Source organism: Mus musculus, chromosome 11 (assembly GCF_000001635.26).
Source record: "Mus musculus strain C57BL/6J chromosome 11, GRCm38.p6 C57BL/6J".
NCBI lineage: Eukaryota > Metazoa > Chordata > Mammalia > Rodentia > Muridae > Mus > Mus musculus.
In genome coordinates this window covers 75,732,209-75,750,285 of record NC_000077.6, presented here as the reverse complement: position 1 = coordinate 75,750,285, position 18,077 = coordinate 75,732,209, and the positions used below count along the sequence as shown (strand labels likewise).

The 18,077-nt window shown below is 43.4% G+C and overlaps 1 protein-coding gene across 1 annotated transcript in view; it reads right to left on the bottom strand.

Moving 5' to 3' along the window:
* The window catches only part of Ywhae (tyrosine 3-monooxygenase/tryptophan 5-monooxygenase activation protein, epsilon polypeptide), a 32,955-nt gene extending 15,556 nt beyond the window's left edge, over positions 1–17,399 (bottom strand). Inside the window, exon 1 of the mRNA NM_009536.4 lies at positions 17,195–17,399. Coding sequence (NP_033562.3) covers positions 17,195–17,258 — 64 coding nt within the window. The 5' untranslated portion in view covers positions 17,259–17,399. The remainder of the gene's footprint in view (positions 1–17,194) is intronic.
* Between the last annotated feature and the right edge of the window lie 678 nt (positions 17,400–18,077).

Sequence of the window (18,077 nt, the reverse complement as noted above, 5' to 3'; positions counted from 1 at the left end):
GGAGATCCAAGGCTGGCTATGCAAAGAAGCGCTGTCTCAAAAAGACAAAACAAAAATCCAAAGCAGAGACAGAACATTAATATGACTTTAAATAGAATTAAATTTAAATAGAATTTTGACTGGTTATGGTTTTCTATGATTAATGGTAAATAATAATGTATCTACTTGAAAAGGGAACTTAGATGCTTTTCAAAAAAAGCTCCTGTACTCACTTAAACCTATTAGATAGTAACTACCATTGGGATGAGGACTGGCAAGATAGCTCCTTGGGTAAGAGCACTGCCAGATGTCTGGCAACCTGATCTCTAGAAGCCATGGTAAAAGCCGAGAACTGACTCCACAAAGTTGTCTGACATCTCCATGCACACATGTGCACACACACATCCACACCTTATTCATGCTTGCAGGCACATACAAAGAAACTAAAACCAGGATGAAAGCCTGCTTTGTCCATCAGTATGTCTCCTTCACTTGGGAGAAAGCAAGGATTAAGAAACTGTCCTTAATCTGCATTCACCTTGGAAATCAGGGAGAACAAAACCTCAGAACACACCCTCAAACCTCCAAACCAAATGAGAGCACCCTGTAACATAGCCAATAATCACGTTGTATAAACCAGTCTGAGCCCCTTGATGATGAGAGACAAAGATTGTTCCAGACCACCTTGCAAATCACAATCAAAACAAAGCTCAACCAGACCACACCCCAACCAGGTTGTACCTTACCCTAATTCTTCCTCTATTTAAAATGCCTATCAGTAAGCCGGGTGTAGTGGTGCACACCTTTAATCCCAGCACTTGGGAGGCAGAGGCAGGCGGATTTCTGAGTTCCAGGCCAGCCTGGTCTACAAAGTGAGTTCCAGGACAGTCAGGGCTATACAGAGAACCCTGTCTCGAAAAACCAAAAAAAAAAAAAAGCCTATCAGTACTTCAAAGGGAGTGATCTTGAGGTCACTGGACACTACATGTCCCTTTTCCCAATATGAATTTTGGGGAAAAAATATCATTTTGCCTGGCATACTGGGCAAATGGATGACCAAACTAGCCTCTGCAGGTCAGAGCTTGATTTATGCCACACACACTCCAGTTAGACACTAAAGTTCAACTATGTTGATTGTATGAATGAGGAGGCATGTAAATGTTAGTGCAAAATAAGGCATTCATACAACGTGAATCTTTAAGAGGAGTAATTAGAAAATGTTTGCTGAGAGTTCCACATGAGCAGCAGCCTTCAAATGGATTCTACAGGAAGTTACTAAGCCCCCAGGTGTTGTTGAGTTGCTTTCAAATAATTCCATGAAATTCACACAAACTGAAAGAAACCAATACAATGATCAGGTAGGCAAAATTAGAACTATTACTAAATATAGTAAACTCATCAATAATTTAATAACAATACTAAGCTTTATGGAATTTTATGATGTAAGGTCTTATGTTCCCCTAGGCAGGCTTCCAACTCCTTATCCTTCTTCTCTCCATCTCCCAAATGCTGGAAATAGATATAGGTATGCACCACCACAGGCAGCTTGAATTTTAAACAAACCAGTCTTCTAAGTGAAGAGAGCTCATGCTGCTGTTGATATCTAGAACAGAAACCGTTTTTTTCACCTAAAGCATCCTGCACCTCTTATATCACACTGACAAATACTCTAGTGAGGCAACAAGTATACACCATAACACACACAAAAGAAATCCAAGGTCTGGAGAGATGGCTCAGAAATCAAAAGCACTGGCTGTTCCTCCAGAGGACCAGAGTTCAATTCCTAGTACGCCCATGGCAGCTCACAGCAGACACAGATGTGGTGTATAGATATGTGGGCAAAACATCTGTACACATAAAACAGTAATAAATTTTAACAAAAATGCAACCTGCCAGGAAGCAGAGGTGGGTGGGTTGGGGAGCAGGGCGGGGGGAGGGTATAGGGGGCTTTGGGAATAGCATTTGAAATGTAAATAAAGAAAATATCTAATTAAAAAAATGCAACCTGAGCACTGGAGAGATGGCTCAGTGGTTAAGAGCACTGTCTGCTCTTTCAGGCCCCGAGTTTAACCCTGGTGGCTCACAACCATCTGTAATGGGATCTGATGCCCTCTTCTGATGCAGCTACAGTGTGCTCACATACATAAAATAAATGAATACATTTTTAAAAAGAGAGAGAGAAAAACGCAACCTGAATTATCCCACCACTTCAATGCTGGCACAAAGATGATCAGATAAATAAATTTTTAAGAAATTAATAAAGGCAAGTACGTAATAATCAACTGGTAAACTCAGGCTAAAGTGGAAGGAGAGACTCCACAGGTTCACACCACAGCAAGTGTTCTGAGCATTGACAACATGCCTGCTAAAAGCAACCCTTAGAAGTTAGGTATAACAATGCTCTGTGTATATACTCTGCTTCCAGTTTTCTAACCCACACTATGCTGAGGTCCAGTGCACAGCCCTGGATCAGTACCTCTGATGATAAACAGAAAAGACCTTCTGACTTAACATCCTCATTCCCTTCCTGTGGTTTTCTTTTGTTGAGACGAGGTCTCCTGCTGCCCAGGCTGGCCTCAAACTCACTTTGCACTATGATGGATGACCACTGATCCTCCTGAGTGCACATAGCTCTCTGCTGGGCTTACGCAGCCCTGGAGATTGAACAGTTTCATGCATGTCTGGCAAGCACTCTACCACCCGAGCTACAACTTTAGTCACACCATTCTTTTCAGCTATATTTCCTTCCTAACTACACTACTTGATAGCTGACATGGTGCTGTACCTGTACTTGAGACTGTAGGTGCAGGTGGATCAGTTCAGTGTTACCTCCAGCTACAGAGGGCATTTGATGTCAGCTTGAGCTACATGAAATCCTATCTTTAAAAAAAAAAAAAGCTGGAAGAAAGCTCAAAGGTTAAGAGCACAGATTATTCTTACAGATTGGGCAGCTCACAACTACCTGTAACCACAGCTCCAGGGAATCCAATACCCATCTGAGCTCCTTCGTCGCCTGCATATACACATAAATAATATTAAAAAACACAACAAAACTGCTTTGGCAAGGTACCCATGAAATGACTCCTCACAACCACCTGTAATGAGATCAGATGCCCTCTTCTGGTGTGTCTGAAGACAGCAACAGTGTACTCATACATAAAATAAGTAATTCTTAAAAAAAAAAAAAAAAAAAAAAAAAGTTAATACCCACTGACCAAAAAGTGCATGATAAAGCCATGTGTAGTCGATCATGCCTATAACCCCAACATTATAAAACTAAGGCAGAAAGATTGACATGAGTTCAAAGCCAGTCTGGGCTACTCCATAAATTCCAGAACAGTCAGGACTATTAAAAAATGGATGCCAGCCGGGCGTAGTGACGCATGCCTTTGATCCCAGCACTCGGGAGGCAGAGGCAGGCGGATTTCTGAGTTCCAGGCCAGCCTGGTCTACAAAGTGAGTTACAGGACAGCCAGGGCTATACAGAGAAACCCTGTCTCAAAAAACAAAACAAAACAAAAAAGCATGCCATCTCAAAAAAATTTGAAAAATGTTTTTTTTTAAAACTGAAAAACATTCGAGGCCAGCCTGGTCTACAGAGTGAGTTCCAAGACAGCCAGGACTGTTACACATATAAACCATGTCTGGAAAAACAAAACTGAAAAACAACTGGGTGCTGGTGCAAACACCTTTAATACAGGCCCTAGGGAAGCAGAGGCAGGTTGAACTGGAGTTCAAGGACAGCCTGGTTTCAGGGGAGCCAAGATTACAAAGAAACCTTGGTCTCAAGAAATAAATAAAAATAAAAAATAAAAACTTAAAAACAAAAACAAAACTGGGGGCTGGGCATGGTAGCACATGCCTTTAATCCCAGAACAAGTAGACAGAAGCAGATGGATCCAGCTAAGGCTATAGTAAGAGCCTGGCTCAAACAAACAAAAACATGTTTAGAAGGTCGGGTAGGAAGGAATTTAGAAACTATCAACTAACAGAAATGTAGAGGCAGACACAGAAAGAATGATAGGCATCAACCAGCTACAGTGAAGAGAAAATTAGTATAAAGTCTGTAAGGTATACAAAATAAAAACAAATAGCTGGTTCTGAAGAGAAGTTCCAGAGGCTAAGCAGCTGGGTGTGGTGGTACACAGCTGAAATCCCTCCAGTATTAGCAAACAGAGTAAGAGGACTTAAGTGCAGCCTGTGCTCCAGGAGACAGTCTCAAAAGGAAGATCACCAGCTTAGTCACCAAAAGGGTAAAGTCACCTGGTACAATCAACTGCATATCCACAAATAAAATAAGTTTAGATGCAGATCAAATCCCAGAGTTTAGTAAGTGATGTATCTGAGAAACAATGGGTCTTGACTCCAGGGAAGTTTTCTTTAGGGTAAAACATCAAAGTATTCTTTTTTTTTTTTTTTTTTTTTAAAAGATTTATTTATTTATTATATGTAAGTACACTGTAGCTGTCTTCAGACACACCAGAAGAGGGCATCAGATCTCATTACGGGTGGTTGTGAGCCACCATATGGTTGCTGGGATTTGAACTTCAGACCTTCGGAAGAGCAGTCGGGTGCTCTTACCCACTGAGCCATCTCACCAGCCCCAAAGTATTCTTAAATACTATTCTTATTCTTAGTAAAACCAGAGAGACAGGTCTGTGGTTAAGAAGCATTCCCTGCTCTTCCAGAGTTCTGTTCGCAGCACCTACATCAAGCAGTTTACAAGTGCCAGTAATTTCTGCTTCAGGATATCCAACACCACCCTCTTCTGGCCTTATGGACACACACAGTACATACATGCAAGTAAAGTTTAAATTCTCTTGATATACTGAATTGCTGAATACTGTTATGAAAACATTGTGTGCATATAGCATCTATTTTAGTAAGCTTTTTCATTTGCTAATCTTGACTTGCTGGCAGCTACCCTCAAATAGCTGCCAAATAATTTCCTCATCTGTATACTAAGACATACAAAAGTAAAATAAATAAACACTATCACTAATAACCAACATTTAATTCTAGGTCTTCAGATGAAGGAAAGAAAATTGGAAGATCGTTATTTATGTCACTTGTGATATGACAAGAAAAAATACTAAAACAGGCTAAGAAAAATATTGGCAGCATTGTGAAATGAAGGTAAGTCAGAATCATTAAGAAAAATGTAACACAGCCCTCAGTAAGGCAGAGACATGTAGATCTCTGAATCTGAGGCCATCCTGGTCTAGAGTGAGTTCCAAGACAGCCACCAGGGCTACACAGAGATACCCTGGGGGGAGGGGGCGAGAGTGAGAGAGGGTATGGTTATCGGTCACCAAGAAAGGAGGAAGATTCCATAACCTCTGTTCATCTGTTCACACATCTCAAAACTACATGCCAAAGCTATCTATTGCAAAGAAGGGCTGGAGAAGTGATGCAGAAATTAAGAGCAGTTGTCCTTGCAAAGGACTCAGGTTCAGTTCCCAGCACCCACACCGAAGCTCAGACATTCCCTAACTTCAAGGGATCCTAACAATCTTCTGACCTCCAAAGATACACACACACACACACACACACACACACACACACACACCGTAATATAGCTATGAGAATCAATTAAGTTCCTGAAGCTTAATTCTAGCCATGTATCTGTTGTTTGAGATGTTGGATAACTTGGGTTAGCTTTGAATTCTGCTATCTAGTAGAAACTGGCCTCTTGCACCTACAAAGTGCTAGGATTACAAGCATGCCTGGTACCCAAGGATGAGCTCCAAAGAGGGCACAGGATCCTCTGCAAATGAAGTTATAGATAGTTTTAAGCCTCTACAAGAGTAGTGGTTATCAATAATCCTGGGTCTTCCACAAAAGCATTAAGTGCTCTTAACTGCAGAGCCACCTCTCCAGTCCATTTGTTTATTTTCTTTCTTTCTTTCTTTCTTTTTTTTTTTTTTTTTTTTTTTTTGGTTTTTCGAGACAGGGTTTTTTTCCTCTGCGGAGCCCTGGTCATCCTGGAATTCACTATGTAGACCAGGCTGAGAAATCCGCCTGTCTCTGCCTTCCAAGTGCTGGGATTAAAGGTGTGTGCCTCCACTGCCCGGCCCATTTGTTTATTTTTGAGTTGGGTGATTGGGTAGCCTAGAATTTTCTATGCAGCCAAGGATGACACCGATTCCTGACCCTTTGCCTCCACCTCCTGGGTCGGCTTTTATAAAGCTTTAAGTTCAGCCAACATAATAGCACAAGTGAGGCAGAGGTATCAGAATTAGCAAGTCCAAAAAAAGAAAGAAAGAATTTCAACCTGGGCTAATTAATTGAACCTACTAGTTCAGTTTCCACAACCCACATGGAAGAAGGAAAGACCTTCCACAAGCTGTCCTGAGTTCCCTATGTTCACCATCATTATTGTGAGAGTATTCATCATACACAGATTCACAAAAAAGGAAAATGTTTGATTATCTTTAATTTTTTTTTGTTTTTCTAGACAGTTTTTCTGTGTAGCCCTGTCTATCCAGGAACTTACTCTGTAGACCAGGTTAGCCTTGAATTCAGAGATCTGCCTGACTCTGCCTCCCAAAGGCATGCACTACCACCCAGCTCCACCTTGGGTTTTTAAAACAACTTCTCTAAGTGGTAAGGTTCAACAATTAGGCTATGACAACTGGTTAGGGAGCCCCAGGGATTCATCAGTCCCTGCCTCCCAAGAGAGGATTACAAACATGCTGGAATGACAAGCAACAACTGAGTTTTTAACTGGATGCTGGGATTTAAACTCAGTGTCTGTGATTGTATGACAAGCACTTGACAGACTGATCTATCTCCCCAGGCCCCCAAAGCAATTTCCACATTATAAAATTAAAAACTAAGAATAGAGCTTCAGTGAGAGGACCAGCAGTTCAAGGCTGACTAGGTTATGAAGCAAGTTCAAGGGTAGCCTGAGTGTGCTCCATGAGACCTTGTCTTGAACGGAGTGAAGGGGGAAGGAAAGGACTGGTATTTACAATACTGCACAAACATCAAATGTGAAGTGGTACAACACACCTGACTAAATACAGTAATTTGTCCTCACTTAACTCTTTTATTTATTTTTTGGCTTTAAGTGTAAGTTTTTTTTAATACTTATTTACTGTATGTATTCTCCAATGTATGTATGTGCACATAATGCATGTAGGTGTCTGTGGAGACCAGAAGAGAATGAATGTCAGACTCCCTACAACTGGACTAGCAGGCAGCTGTGAGTTGCTTCATGGATGCTGGGAACCAAGCCTGGACCCTCTGCAAGAGCAACAAACATTCTTAGCTGCTGAGCCATGTCCCCAGCCTAGTCTTCATTTAATATTTACCTGGAAAATGTGTGGTGCCTGCTTTGCAGGGTCGTTTCTTTTTTCTTGAGGTCAGATCTCACTATGCAGCTCCAGCAAGCTTAGAACTTGCTGTTTATTTAAACCAGGCTGCCCCCCAACCTAGAGATCCCCTCAATCTCTAATTCCAAAGTGTTTTGATTAAAGGCATGTGCCATCAGCCAAACCATGTTAAGGCATGACAGAATAACACTTAAGAATGGTACTTAGGGGCTGGTGAGATGGCTCAGTGGGTAAGAGCACCCGACTGCTCTTCTGAAGGTCAGGAGTTCAAATCCCAGCAACCACATGGTGGCTCACAACCATCCATAACGAGATCTGACTCCCTCTTCTGGAGTGTCTGAGGGCACCTACAGTGTACTTACATATAATAAATAAATAAATCTTTAAAAAAAAAAGAATGGTACTTAGGAAACAGAGAATTAAAGATGTATTGTGGTAGTCAACAGTTGTCTTTTAAGACAGAGTTTGTGACAAGATCAGACTATGTAGCCCAGGCTGGCCTTCAATTCAGAATTCTCCTACCTAAACATCACAAATGCTAGAATTACAGGTATAGTGCAACATGACTGGCTGAAAATGACTGTCTTTTTGTTTTGGGGTTCTTGCTGGGTTTTTTTTCATTGTTGTGGTGGTGGTGATGATGGGTTGGTTTGTTTGTTTTTGAGTCAGTCTCAGACTGGCCTGCCTTTAACTTACTATGTAGTAGTGATTATCCTCCTGCCTGAGTGCTGGAATTACAAGTATGTGCTACCATGCCCATTTTATGTGGTGCAGGGAATCATCTGGGCAAACACTACCAAGGTTTTGTTAGTAGAGTGGCATCTTATGTCACTACCAACTAGGAGAACCAACAGGGAACACACTACCCTGCCATTCTATTACCCTGCACAGAGCAGAGACCACTGTCAATAATTAGGGACAAGGTCTCTCTGTGTAATTCTGGCTGTCCTCCAATTCACTATGAAAACCAAGCTGATCTTAAACCCAAAAGTCTGCCTGTGTCTGCCTCCTGGGTGTTAGGCTGTAAAGACTGCACCACCACACACAGCTTCAGACTGACTCTACACATACTAAAAGTAATAATTCCAGTCAGACGTGGTGATCGGGAGAAAGATATCTGAGTTCAATGTCATTCTGGGCTCCAGGAAAAAAAAAAAAGGTTGTGGTAAAAGATAAGAGCTCTAGAAACAACATGATAAAAGAGAACAAAGAGAAGTCACCTGACCGCTACACTCTGCTACACATGCCCATCTCTACAAAAATTAATGTAATTTTAAAAGGTTAAATTTCAAGGTCATAAACCAGGAAACATATGTTGATGATTAAATGGCTGAGCCAGAGTATGTAGCCATATGTGAAGGTCTAGCATATGTGAAGGTTCAATCCTCAATACAGAAGAAGAGAGGGAGATGTGGAAGAGGAGGAAAAAAAATAAGGAACATCATGGTAATTCTGTTTTCTACATAAAAGCTGATGGTTTGTTAACTTAATTATATCCATGTTCATTTGTATTTTGCCTGCAAGTATGTGTGTGTGAGGGTGTCAGAGCCTTGGAATTGGAGTTACAGATATGAGCTGCCATGTGGTTGCTGAGAATTGAACCCAAGTCTTCTAGAAGAGCAGCCAATGCTCTTAACTGCTAAACCAACTCTCCAGGCCCAAAATCTGGTATTTTTGACAGCATAGTACAAGAAAGTCGACAAATGTTTATGGGCAAAGTTCTGAACTTAGGGTACTGCTGCCACCTCTAACCAGCTCAAAGCAGACAAAATAAAACAGCATATTTGACTCTAATACCATAATAGAGCTAGGCATACCAGCTAGCTCTATTATCAGCAGCTACCATATCCCTGACTTTTCCCATTCCCACTTAAGAGAGTGAGACAGCTTCCAGAGCTTCAATTTCCCTTTGGTCTATATTATTTTCTACCAAATGCAAAATCTGAAGAAAGTCAAAGTTCTCAGGACATAGACCTACAATATCTGTGGTGAGAGAACAAAGCTTAGGAAATTTTCTTTAAGTGAGGAAACTAACCTGGGTATGGTAGCATATGCATGGAAACAAGACCCATGTCTCAAAATAAAAATTAGGCCAGGCATAGTGGCAGATGACAGCAGAGACAGATGGAGCTGTGAACTGAAGACCAGTCAGGGGTACACAGTAAGACCCTGTCTTAAAAGAGAAACTATCGGGGTATGGTAGAATATGTGTCATTTTCCACTGCTTGAGGCTAAGTGACAGAATAATTCAAGTTTGAAGCCACCCAGGACCACAAAGCAAGTTGCAGGCCAGCCAAGGACACAGAGACCCCCTTGTCATCACCAAAAATAAAAGACATAAAAACGGACTGGGAGTCAGCTTAGTTCATCAAGTACTTAAGGTACAATGTATGAACTTGAGTTCTATCTCCAAAACTTAAAACACACACACACACACACACACACACACACACACACGAAAACTGGTAATATCAAATGGCAAGTTCATGCCAACTTCTGGATTTCATGATAAATTTTGAGGACCTCTTTGTCATAACTTGCTTTTATTTAGTGAGCTTAAACAAGCCCCTGGAACTGTTCCAATAGGCCTTGTTAAGTGTTTAGTTACAGTATGAGCTCCGTCTATAAAGGTTATGTGGGCAACTCCACCCACCAAATTGGATATAACAGTACTTAACTGTAGCAAACTAGCCACATTGTGGTGCTGCTACTCACAACGCACTGATAGATTCTACTTTACAGTTATCTGGGCTATCTGAAATACTAATTACATGCCCACCAGTGCCCCTCCAAAAATGTTCCACATGATATTTAAGGACATTTCTATAAATGAAAGGATATGGGAGGGAGTATTTTAGAAATACTCTGTATTAATGTGTGACATTCGCCACACCCCAGAGACACTGATATTATAAAGGGTAGATTTTTGTTTAGTTTTTAAGATTTTAAATGATGAGCCAGGTGTGGTGGCGCACACCTTTAATCCCAGCACTTGGGAGGCAGAGGCAGGCAGATTTCTGATTCAAGGCCAGCCTGGTCTACAAAGTGAGTACCAGGACAGCCAGGGCTACACAGAGAAACCCTGTCTCAAAAAACCAAAAAAAAAAAAAGATTTTAAATGAGGAATTGGATGTGCGCTGTGAGTATACTAAGGAGGCCAGAGGCCTATGTTTAAGCCCTGGTTGGCCTGGAACTATGGATCCCTAAGAGTTCCCCCTGCCTCTGCTTCAAAAGTGCTGGGATTAAAGGCTGTGCTACCATCCTCAGCCTCAACTAGGGCTTTAAAGAAAAACAAGAACTTTGCTTGGCACAGCCTTCCAGTAACCTACTGCTCAGGATGCTAAGATAATGTCAAGTTTGAGCCTAGGTTGAGCAACAGTGAACCTCCTTTACAAGGGGAAAAGGGGCGATATGTCTTCATTGACAAGGGGAAAAGAGGGATATCATGGACCCTGAATGTAAGCAGGCCACATAAATCCCTCATTCATTATGCCTTGAAATGGAACTTTGAAATAAAGAGCAGGTTTCTATACAAAAATGCTAAGATACTTTACCTTCAGATAATTCATAAGCATCAATAGGCTCTGGAGATCTAGAGACATCATTAAGTATCAAAATACTGCTACCTAGCCTGGGCTACACATCAAGACCCATTCTCAAGAAAACAAAAAAACAGGGGCTGGTGAGACGGCTCAGTGGGTAAGAGCACCCGACTGCTCTTCCAAAGGTCCGGAGTTCAATCCCAGCAACCACATGGTGGCTCACAACCATCTGTAACAAGATCTGACTCCCTCTTCTGGAGTGTCTGAAGACAGCTACAGTGTACTTACATATAATAAATAAATCTTAAAACAAAAAAAAAAAAACAAAAAACAAAAAGACTTATGGGGCTGGAGAGGTGGCTCAGAGATTAAGAGCACTTGCTGTTCTAGCAGAAGCCCAGATTTGAGCTCCCAGCACATGGTAGCTAATAATCACCTATAAGTCCAGTTTCAGGGGGTGAGACATCCTCTCTTGACCTTCAAGGGCACCAGGTATGCACATGGTGCACTTTCACAGGGAATAAACCTTTAAAAGAAAAAAAATGTTCCAAAACTATTAAAGAAACAAGCAAGCTGGGCATGGTAGCATACTGTGGCGTCTTTAATCCCAGCACTCGGGAGGCAGAGGCAGGCAGATTTCTGAGTTCGAGGCCAGCCTGGTCTACAACGTGTGAGTTCCAGGACAGCCAGGGCTATACAGAGAAACCCTGTCTCGAAACAACACCCCCCACCCCCCGCGCCAAAAAAAAAACCACGAAACAAGCATATTATGCACACTAGTCAATTACATGAGTTTTTGTGAGGGAGAACACACTGAATGCTGAGTCTATAGATCTGTACCAGCACCCTATCATGTACCCCAATAACTTTTCTGAGTGTTAAGGAAGGAGAGGTGAGATTCTGTTGGTCAATATTGTTATGGAAGGCCTGGAAGCCTGTGCTGAGTGTGCTTTTACTCCCTCCCCCAGGCAGTGAATGAGCACAGTCACTCACTCATCACTTAGTTAACATACTCAAGCCCTATTTCTACTTTAAGACAAAGACTGGTTTAATTGCAAAATTTACATCCTCCTGCCTCAAACTCCTACCAGAATTAGTCATGAGCCCTAGTGCCCTTCTACTAGGTGAAGAGGTTGGCTCAGTGAGTAAGAGCATTTGTTCTTGCAGAAGACCCAGGTTTGACTCCCAGCACACACACATGGTCATGGCTCACAACTACCTATAAGTCCAGTTCCAGGGATCCAAAATCCTCTTCTGACTTCTGCAGGCATCAGACATTCATGCATGTGGTACAAAGACATACTGGAAGGCAAAACCCTCATACAGAAAATAAAAGCAGTTCTTAATTTAAGGAAGTGAAAAGAGGACCTGAGAGACAGCTCTGGTGAAGACAAACACCTGTGTCAGGAATGACCACTGGAGTTCACTCTCCAGGACCTACTTGGTGGAAAGTTTTCCATCGATTGTCCTTTGACCTCCACACACGTGCCACAGCACACAACACACACATGCACAGCCAGGCATAGTGACCCACACCTTTGATTCCAGCACTCAGGATATAAAGGCAGGTGGAACTCTGTGAGCTGAGCTCAAGGCCAGCCTGGTCTACAGACTGAGTTCCAGGACAGTCAGAGCTACAGAGTGAGACCATGTCAAATAAAAATTTAAACAACAACAACAAAAACAAAAAACAAAACAAAAAAAAAAACACAGAAAAACGCACACACATCATACAAATGAAATTTAAAATGAGCATCCTTAGAGAACATCCACAGTAGTAAAAAAATCACTTCAAGTAACAGTGATTTATCAACTCATAGTATCCCCAAACTGTGTAACACAAAAGAACAATGCTTTACAAAAATCTAATGCACAGTATCCCTTTATTTTGGGACAGTATCATTTAACCTCAAATTCACTACACACAGATGCAGTTAACCTTAAATCCTAGATTCTTGTCCTTTTAAGCACTGGGATTACAGTATGTACCACCCACCTTGTAAAGAGCATCCCTTGCAAACAAAGGCAGGGGTAGACGTGACTGTGAGCACATTTAATCCCAGCACTTGGGAGGCACAGAAAGAGGGCCTCCTGAGTTCCAGGCCAATATTCAGAGACCCTGTCTGTGAGTGAGTGAGTGAGTGAGTGAGTGAGTGAGTATGTGTTCCCCATCCTTCCCTAACTAGTACAGTATGTTTTAGTAATGAGATTTTTGGTGTTTTAAAACAGCTCTCAAGCCAATGACTCAGAACAGACGAATTTCTGGTATTTCAGTATTCAGAGTGACAACCCAAGTGGTGGGGAGCAGGGATCTCAACAACACGCCACACCCCATAGAACCAATTCTTTTCTTTTCTAGCTTAGAACTCAGACATCTGCCTGCATCTGCTTCCTGAGTGCAGAGACTGAAGGTATGTGTCATCCCACCTGGCTAATTTGTCGTTTTCAGATAGGATTTCATAACTCAGGCTAACCTGGAACTTGAGATCCTCTTGCCTTGTCTTCTAAGTGTAGTTTAAAGTAGTGTGCCACCATTCTAGACCCCACTGAGCTAATCTGAGCACGATGAAGTTTAGGAAAGACAAAAGCAGAACCACCACACGAGTCAAATATTACATATGTTGACCACTCCGATCCCAGAAAATAGGGGGAAAAACCTCCAATTTTGAACAGGCCAAACTCAGCTGCTTGGGAGGCTGTCACTGGAGGGTGGTAATTTCAAGGCCAGTTCAAGGCTATCCTAGGTAAATTAGTGAGACCTTGTCTCAAAATACAGATGGATCTAGTTCCATGGTAGATCACTTGCCTAGGATGTACAAGGCCCTCAGTTCAATTCCTAGCTATGCCCCACTTCCTTAACTTTTCTATACTCATGTGTTTTAAATGTATGAAAACTTATTTGTTTGACTATGGTAACCTGATTAATATGGCTACAAATATACAAAACCCTATTTTCTTAAGACTACTGACTTGTTAAATTACTAAACTAAACTGGGCATATTGCCACACTCCCCAGCACTCATGAGGCAGGAGGAAGGTTTCTGAGTTTGAGGCCAGGCTGGTCTACAGTGAATTCTGGTTGAGCCAGGGGCTCTTCAGAGACAACCTGTCTCAATGAATGAATGAATGAGCAGGAGAAAGAGAGAGGGAATACTAACAATTAAAATGAACAGTCGTAGCCTCAAGCTTTAAGTTTTCCTATATAAACTCCTAAACAGTTCTTTAAACTGTCCTAAAGCTGTTCTTTAAAACGGCTTCTCACCTCCTTTTCTAAGACCATTAAATAATCTATATAAATTGTTTTCTATTACCTATGGGGAAAGTAAAAGATAATTCAGGCACCAGGCTCCACCCAGCATGCAAAATACAAGAGAAACCTATGACAGCAGCAAGAAGCAGGCAATTAGGGGCTGGTGAGATGGCTCAGTGGGTAAGAGCACCCGACTGCTCTTCCGAAGGTCCAGAGTTCAAATCCCAGCAACCACATGGTGGCTCACAACCATCCATAACGAGATCTGACTCCCTCTTCTGGAGTGTCTGAAGACAGCTACAATGTACTTCCATATAATAAATAAATATTTAAAAATAAATAAATAAATAAATAAAAAGAAAAAAACTGTTGACACACTTTAAAAAAAAAAAGAGCAGGCAATTAAAAGCCAACATTTACATAGTATCTAAAACTCAGGGTTGCGATGCATTCTTTCACTACCCTTGGCATTTTATTTACTAAGTGGTTACTACTATAATCAGTGACTATAATCAATTTTTGTTACACTAATAAAAATGAATTACCAGTCAGTAGGAGTGATCACTTTCTGTGACTGCCTTCTTCCTCTCCCTTTCTACTGATTTCCTTTCTTAGGCCAAATCACAGGAGTGCTTCCAGTTTCCTTCCCTCATTAAGTACAGTCACCACATGGCTTTTCTAGAACACTGTACTCAATAGCCAACAAGGCCAAGCTTTGCTCAAAAATTCTCATCATTCAAACCCCAAGTATGATTTAAAAATTGTCATTTATTTGGAAGCTACAATCATGTTTGCAAATCCCTTTTTAAAATGACTTTTAGAAGCAAATCAGAAAGCTTCCCCTCATACCTCGTTTGGGGGGGAGGGAGGGTTATTATATTTACATAAAGCCTAAGTCACCAGTCTTCAAATTAATTTCATGCTTCCTCCCAAGGACACAGATTAAGGGGGGGACCTCTTCTGGGATCGAGAGGGGAAACCTCCAGTACTCTCCCGGGACAGACAAGCTCACCTGGAGCTGCACTCCTATTTCCCCATCCCACCTCCTCCAGCTCCCAACAGGAGCCCAACTCACTACAAACTGAAATCTGCAAGACAAAATGTAGTTCAGCGTCTTTCCTAAATTGGAGGTTTTGAGGTCTGCTGTTCTACTTTCCAAATGCTGGGCCTGTGACTTTGGCAAAGACTAAGGACTGGTGGTTCAAAAGCTTCCACAGGAGAAACTGCCATTCAAGGAAAAGGGTCTGACCTAACATTTGAAAAAGCAAATGTTTTAACTAACATGGAAAAAACATGAGGAACACTTAATTCCAATCTTGTCTCATTGGACCCTACCACTTCCCAAACATTGAACTCACAGGACCTAGCCTTAGTATTCATGCCTTTAATCTCAGCACACAGGGAGGCGGAGACGGATCTCTGAGTTCAGGACCAGTATGGTCTACATAGTGTTTCAGAACAGCCAGAACTACACCTGCAATTAATTAAATCACAGGAACCATGTGTGTGACTTTTCATTTTTAAATACTAGTTTAATGGCCTATTGCCTAACTCAAATATCTAGTTACACTTCACAAACACAGTAGATATGTCAATGAAATTCTCAGAAAAAAAAAAAAAAAAAAAAAAAAAAACTAGACTGCAATTAGCAGGAGCTAAGTTGAGAATCTAGCATGTACTAGGGTCTAGTCTCCATCACCTGCAGGTGGGGTGTGTGTGTGTCAAATTAACAGAAGAGTAACTATTGAAATTTGTGTGTGTGTGTGTACACACACACACACACATATACATATATATAAAACCATTCTCTTAAAATGGATAAAACAGAGCTGTGGTGTAGCACAGTATTTGAGCACTTGTCTTGCTTGCATGCAATCCTGGGTTTGAGCCCCAATCATGTAACAATGAAATCATAAAACAGAAAAACTACAATCTTCTACATTCCTAATTCAAACTCCCCAAGCCTCAACTGAGTGCTCAAAATAGGTAAAGCTCCCCAAGCCAAGGAAGAGCATGCATTCCACCCGAACTTGGGTTGTCAACCCAAAGTGCTACTAAACATTATTTGAATTAACCATTTCTCAGCAGGTCTTTCCATACTTCATAATGACGAGTGTGAATAGTACAGTCGTCAATTTTACAAACGGGTAAACTGAGGCACTGACTCTGCAAAGGGAAATTCGTACTAAGGAATCCTGGCAAGCCTGGTCTCCTGTATTCTAGCCATCAGAACTCCGTGCCTATGAAGGATGGGGACAGAAGGGGGAAAAAAAAAACCCGCAGCAACTTTAGGATATCCTGGGTAAGAACAAACGGGGTAGGAGTGAGGTTCTGCACCTCCCCGGAAGAAGGCGAGGCTAAAAAGCCCCCCAAACTCTCAACTCCAAGGTGTGTCGGCCCAAAGGAAGAAATCCAATCGCAGCATCTCAGCTCGCCTCCACCCAAGGAGGGAGGCTCTGCAGTGATTTCCAAACACTCCACCCTCACCAGAAGACTCCTCTCCACCGCCGGCCCCGAGAAGCCGTCCGTTCCAGAGGCTTCTCCTTTGTGAGGCTCCACGGCCGCCGCCCCACACTGGGCCTCAGGGGAAAAGCCACCGCCCCCACCCGCCATATTTCCCCGAAAGGCGCCTAGCGCTACAGCTCCTCGATGCCGCCCTCTCCCGAGCGACCGGTACCGTTCCTCACATCGCCCCACCCAAGTGTCCTCCTCCACACCCCGCCGCGGTTCCCGAGGGCTCCCGTGGGGATCGCACGCCGGGAGCCGGCACCCGCCATCTCCTCCCCCCTCCCCCGCCCGGGGACTCGCCCTCCCCCTCCAGCCGCCATTTTACAACCAACTCCTCCACCCTCCGCCCCGGCCTGCTGGCGGGCGAGCGCCTGCAAGCTAAGGACACCGGAGGGGTCAAATCCCTAGGCCCGGGGACTCCCACCGCGCCGGGAGCCCGCAGGCCTCGGCCTGCTTCCCGACCCACGTCCCAAGCCGGGCTCCGAGACGGCTCCGCCATTTTGTCTCCGGTTCCCGGCCTCTGTGGGCGGCGGCGGAGGGTCCGAGACTTCCAGCCCCCCGACACCCCCCCGACTCACCGTCGTATCGCTCGGCCTGCTCTGCCAGCTTCGCCTGGTACACCAGATCCTCCCGATCATCCATTGCGGCAGCGGCTCCGGCAGGGTCTGCGCGACGGATGGAAGCGGATAGCGTCTCCGACTCTCTCAGCTTCTCGCTCCGCGTCCGAGCAGGAAAAATGGCGGCGCCTCAATCCGGGACTTCCGCCTGCGCACGCGGACAACTGCTCAGCTCTATGGCAACCGCTCCCTGGCAACTGGCGCGGGGGGGGGGGGGGGCGGATCCCGGAGTTCGGCGCCAGAAAAGGCTGGAACCAGCGCGACAGACGCCCCTCCTCCGTCGGCACAGCGGGCGGCCCTGTGGCGAGGCGGGAACTGCGACTGCGACGGAGAACGGCCCCTGGAGCGGCTGGAGGCGAGGTCGGCCTAGACTGCGGGAGGGGAGTTAGCCAGAAGCCCGTGCGGGGCGACCGCGGGCTGGCCTGTGGGGGACAGAGCGACAGGCTTGATGGGTTCTTGCTACGGCAGGCCTTCCTCGTTGAAGATCAACCGGCCCTGTGCATTCTAGCACATTTTTCTCATCCAATTTAAAGAATTGACAAGGACAAGAAGGGAAAGCTCGAGTTTTCACGCATCATCATCTCCCTTGCTTCCATACTTTAAGCATTTTCTTCTCCCCTCCAGCCATATTTTATCTCTTTGGCCTATCGTAGATAGGACTTTTGTTTAAAATCTCTGGTTTTGCTTCAAGCATAGGTGAGTGTGTTTAATTCCAACACTAGTGAGGTAGAGGCGCAAGGATCGAGTTTGGATCAAGTCCCATCTACAAAGCAAATTCCAGGTCAGCCAGGGCTACATTGTGAAACCCCCATCTCAAAAAAAAAAAAAAGGAAAGAAAGAAAAA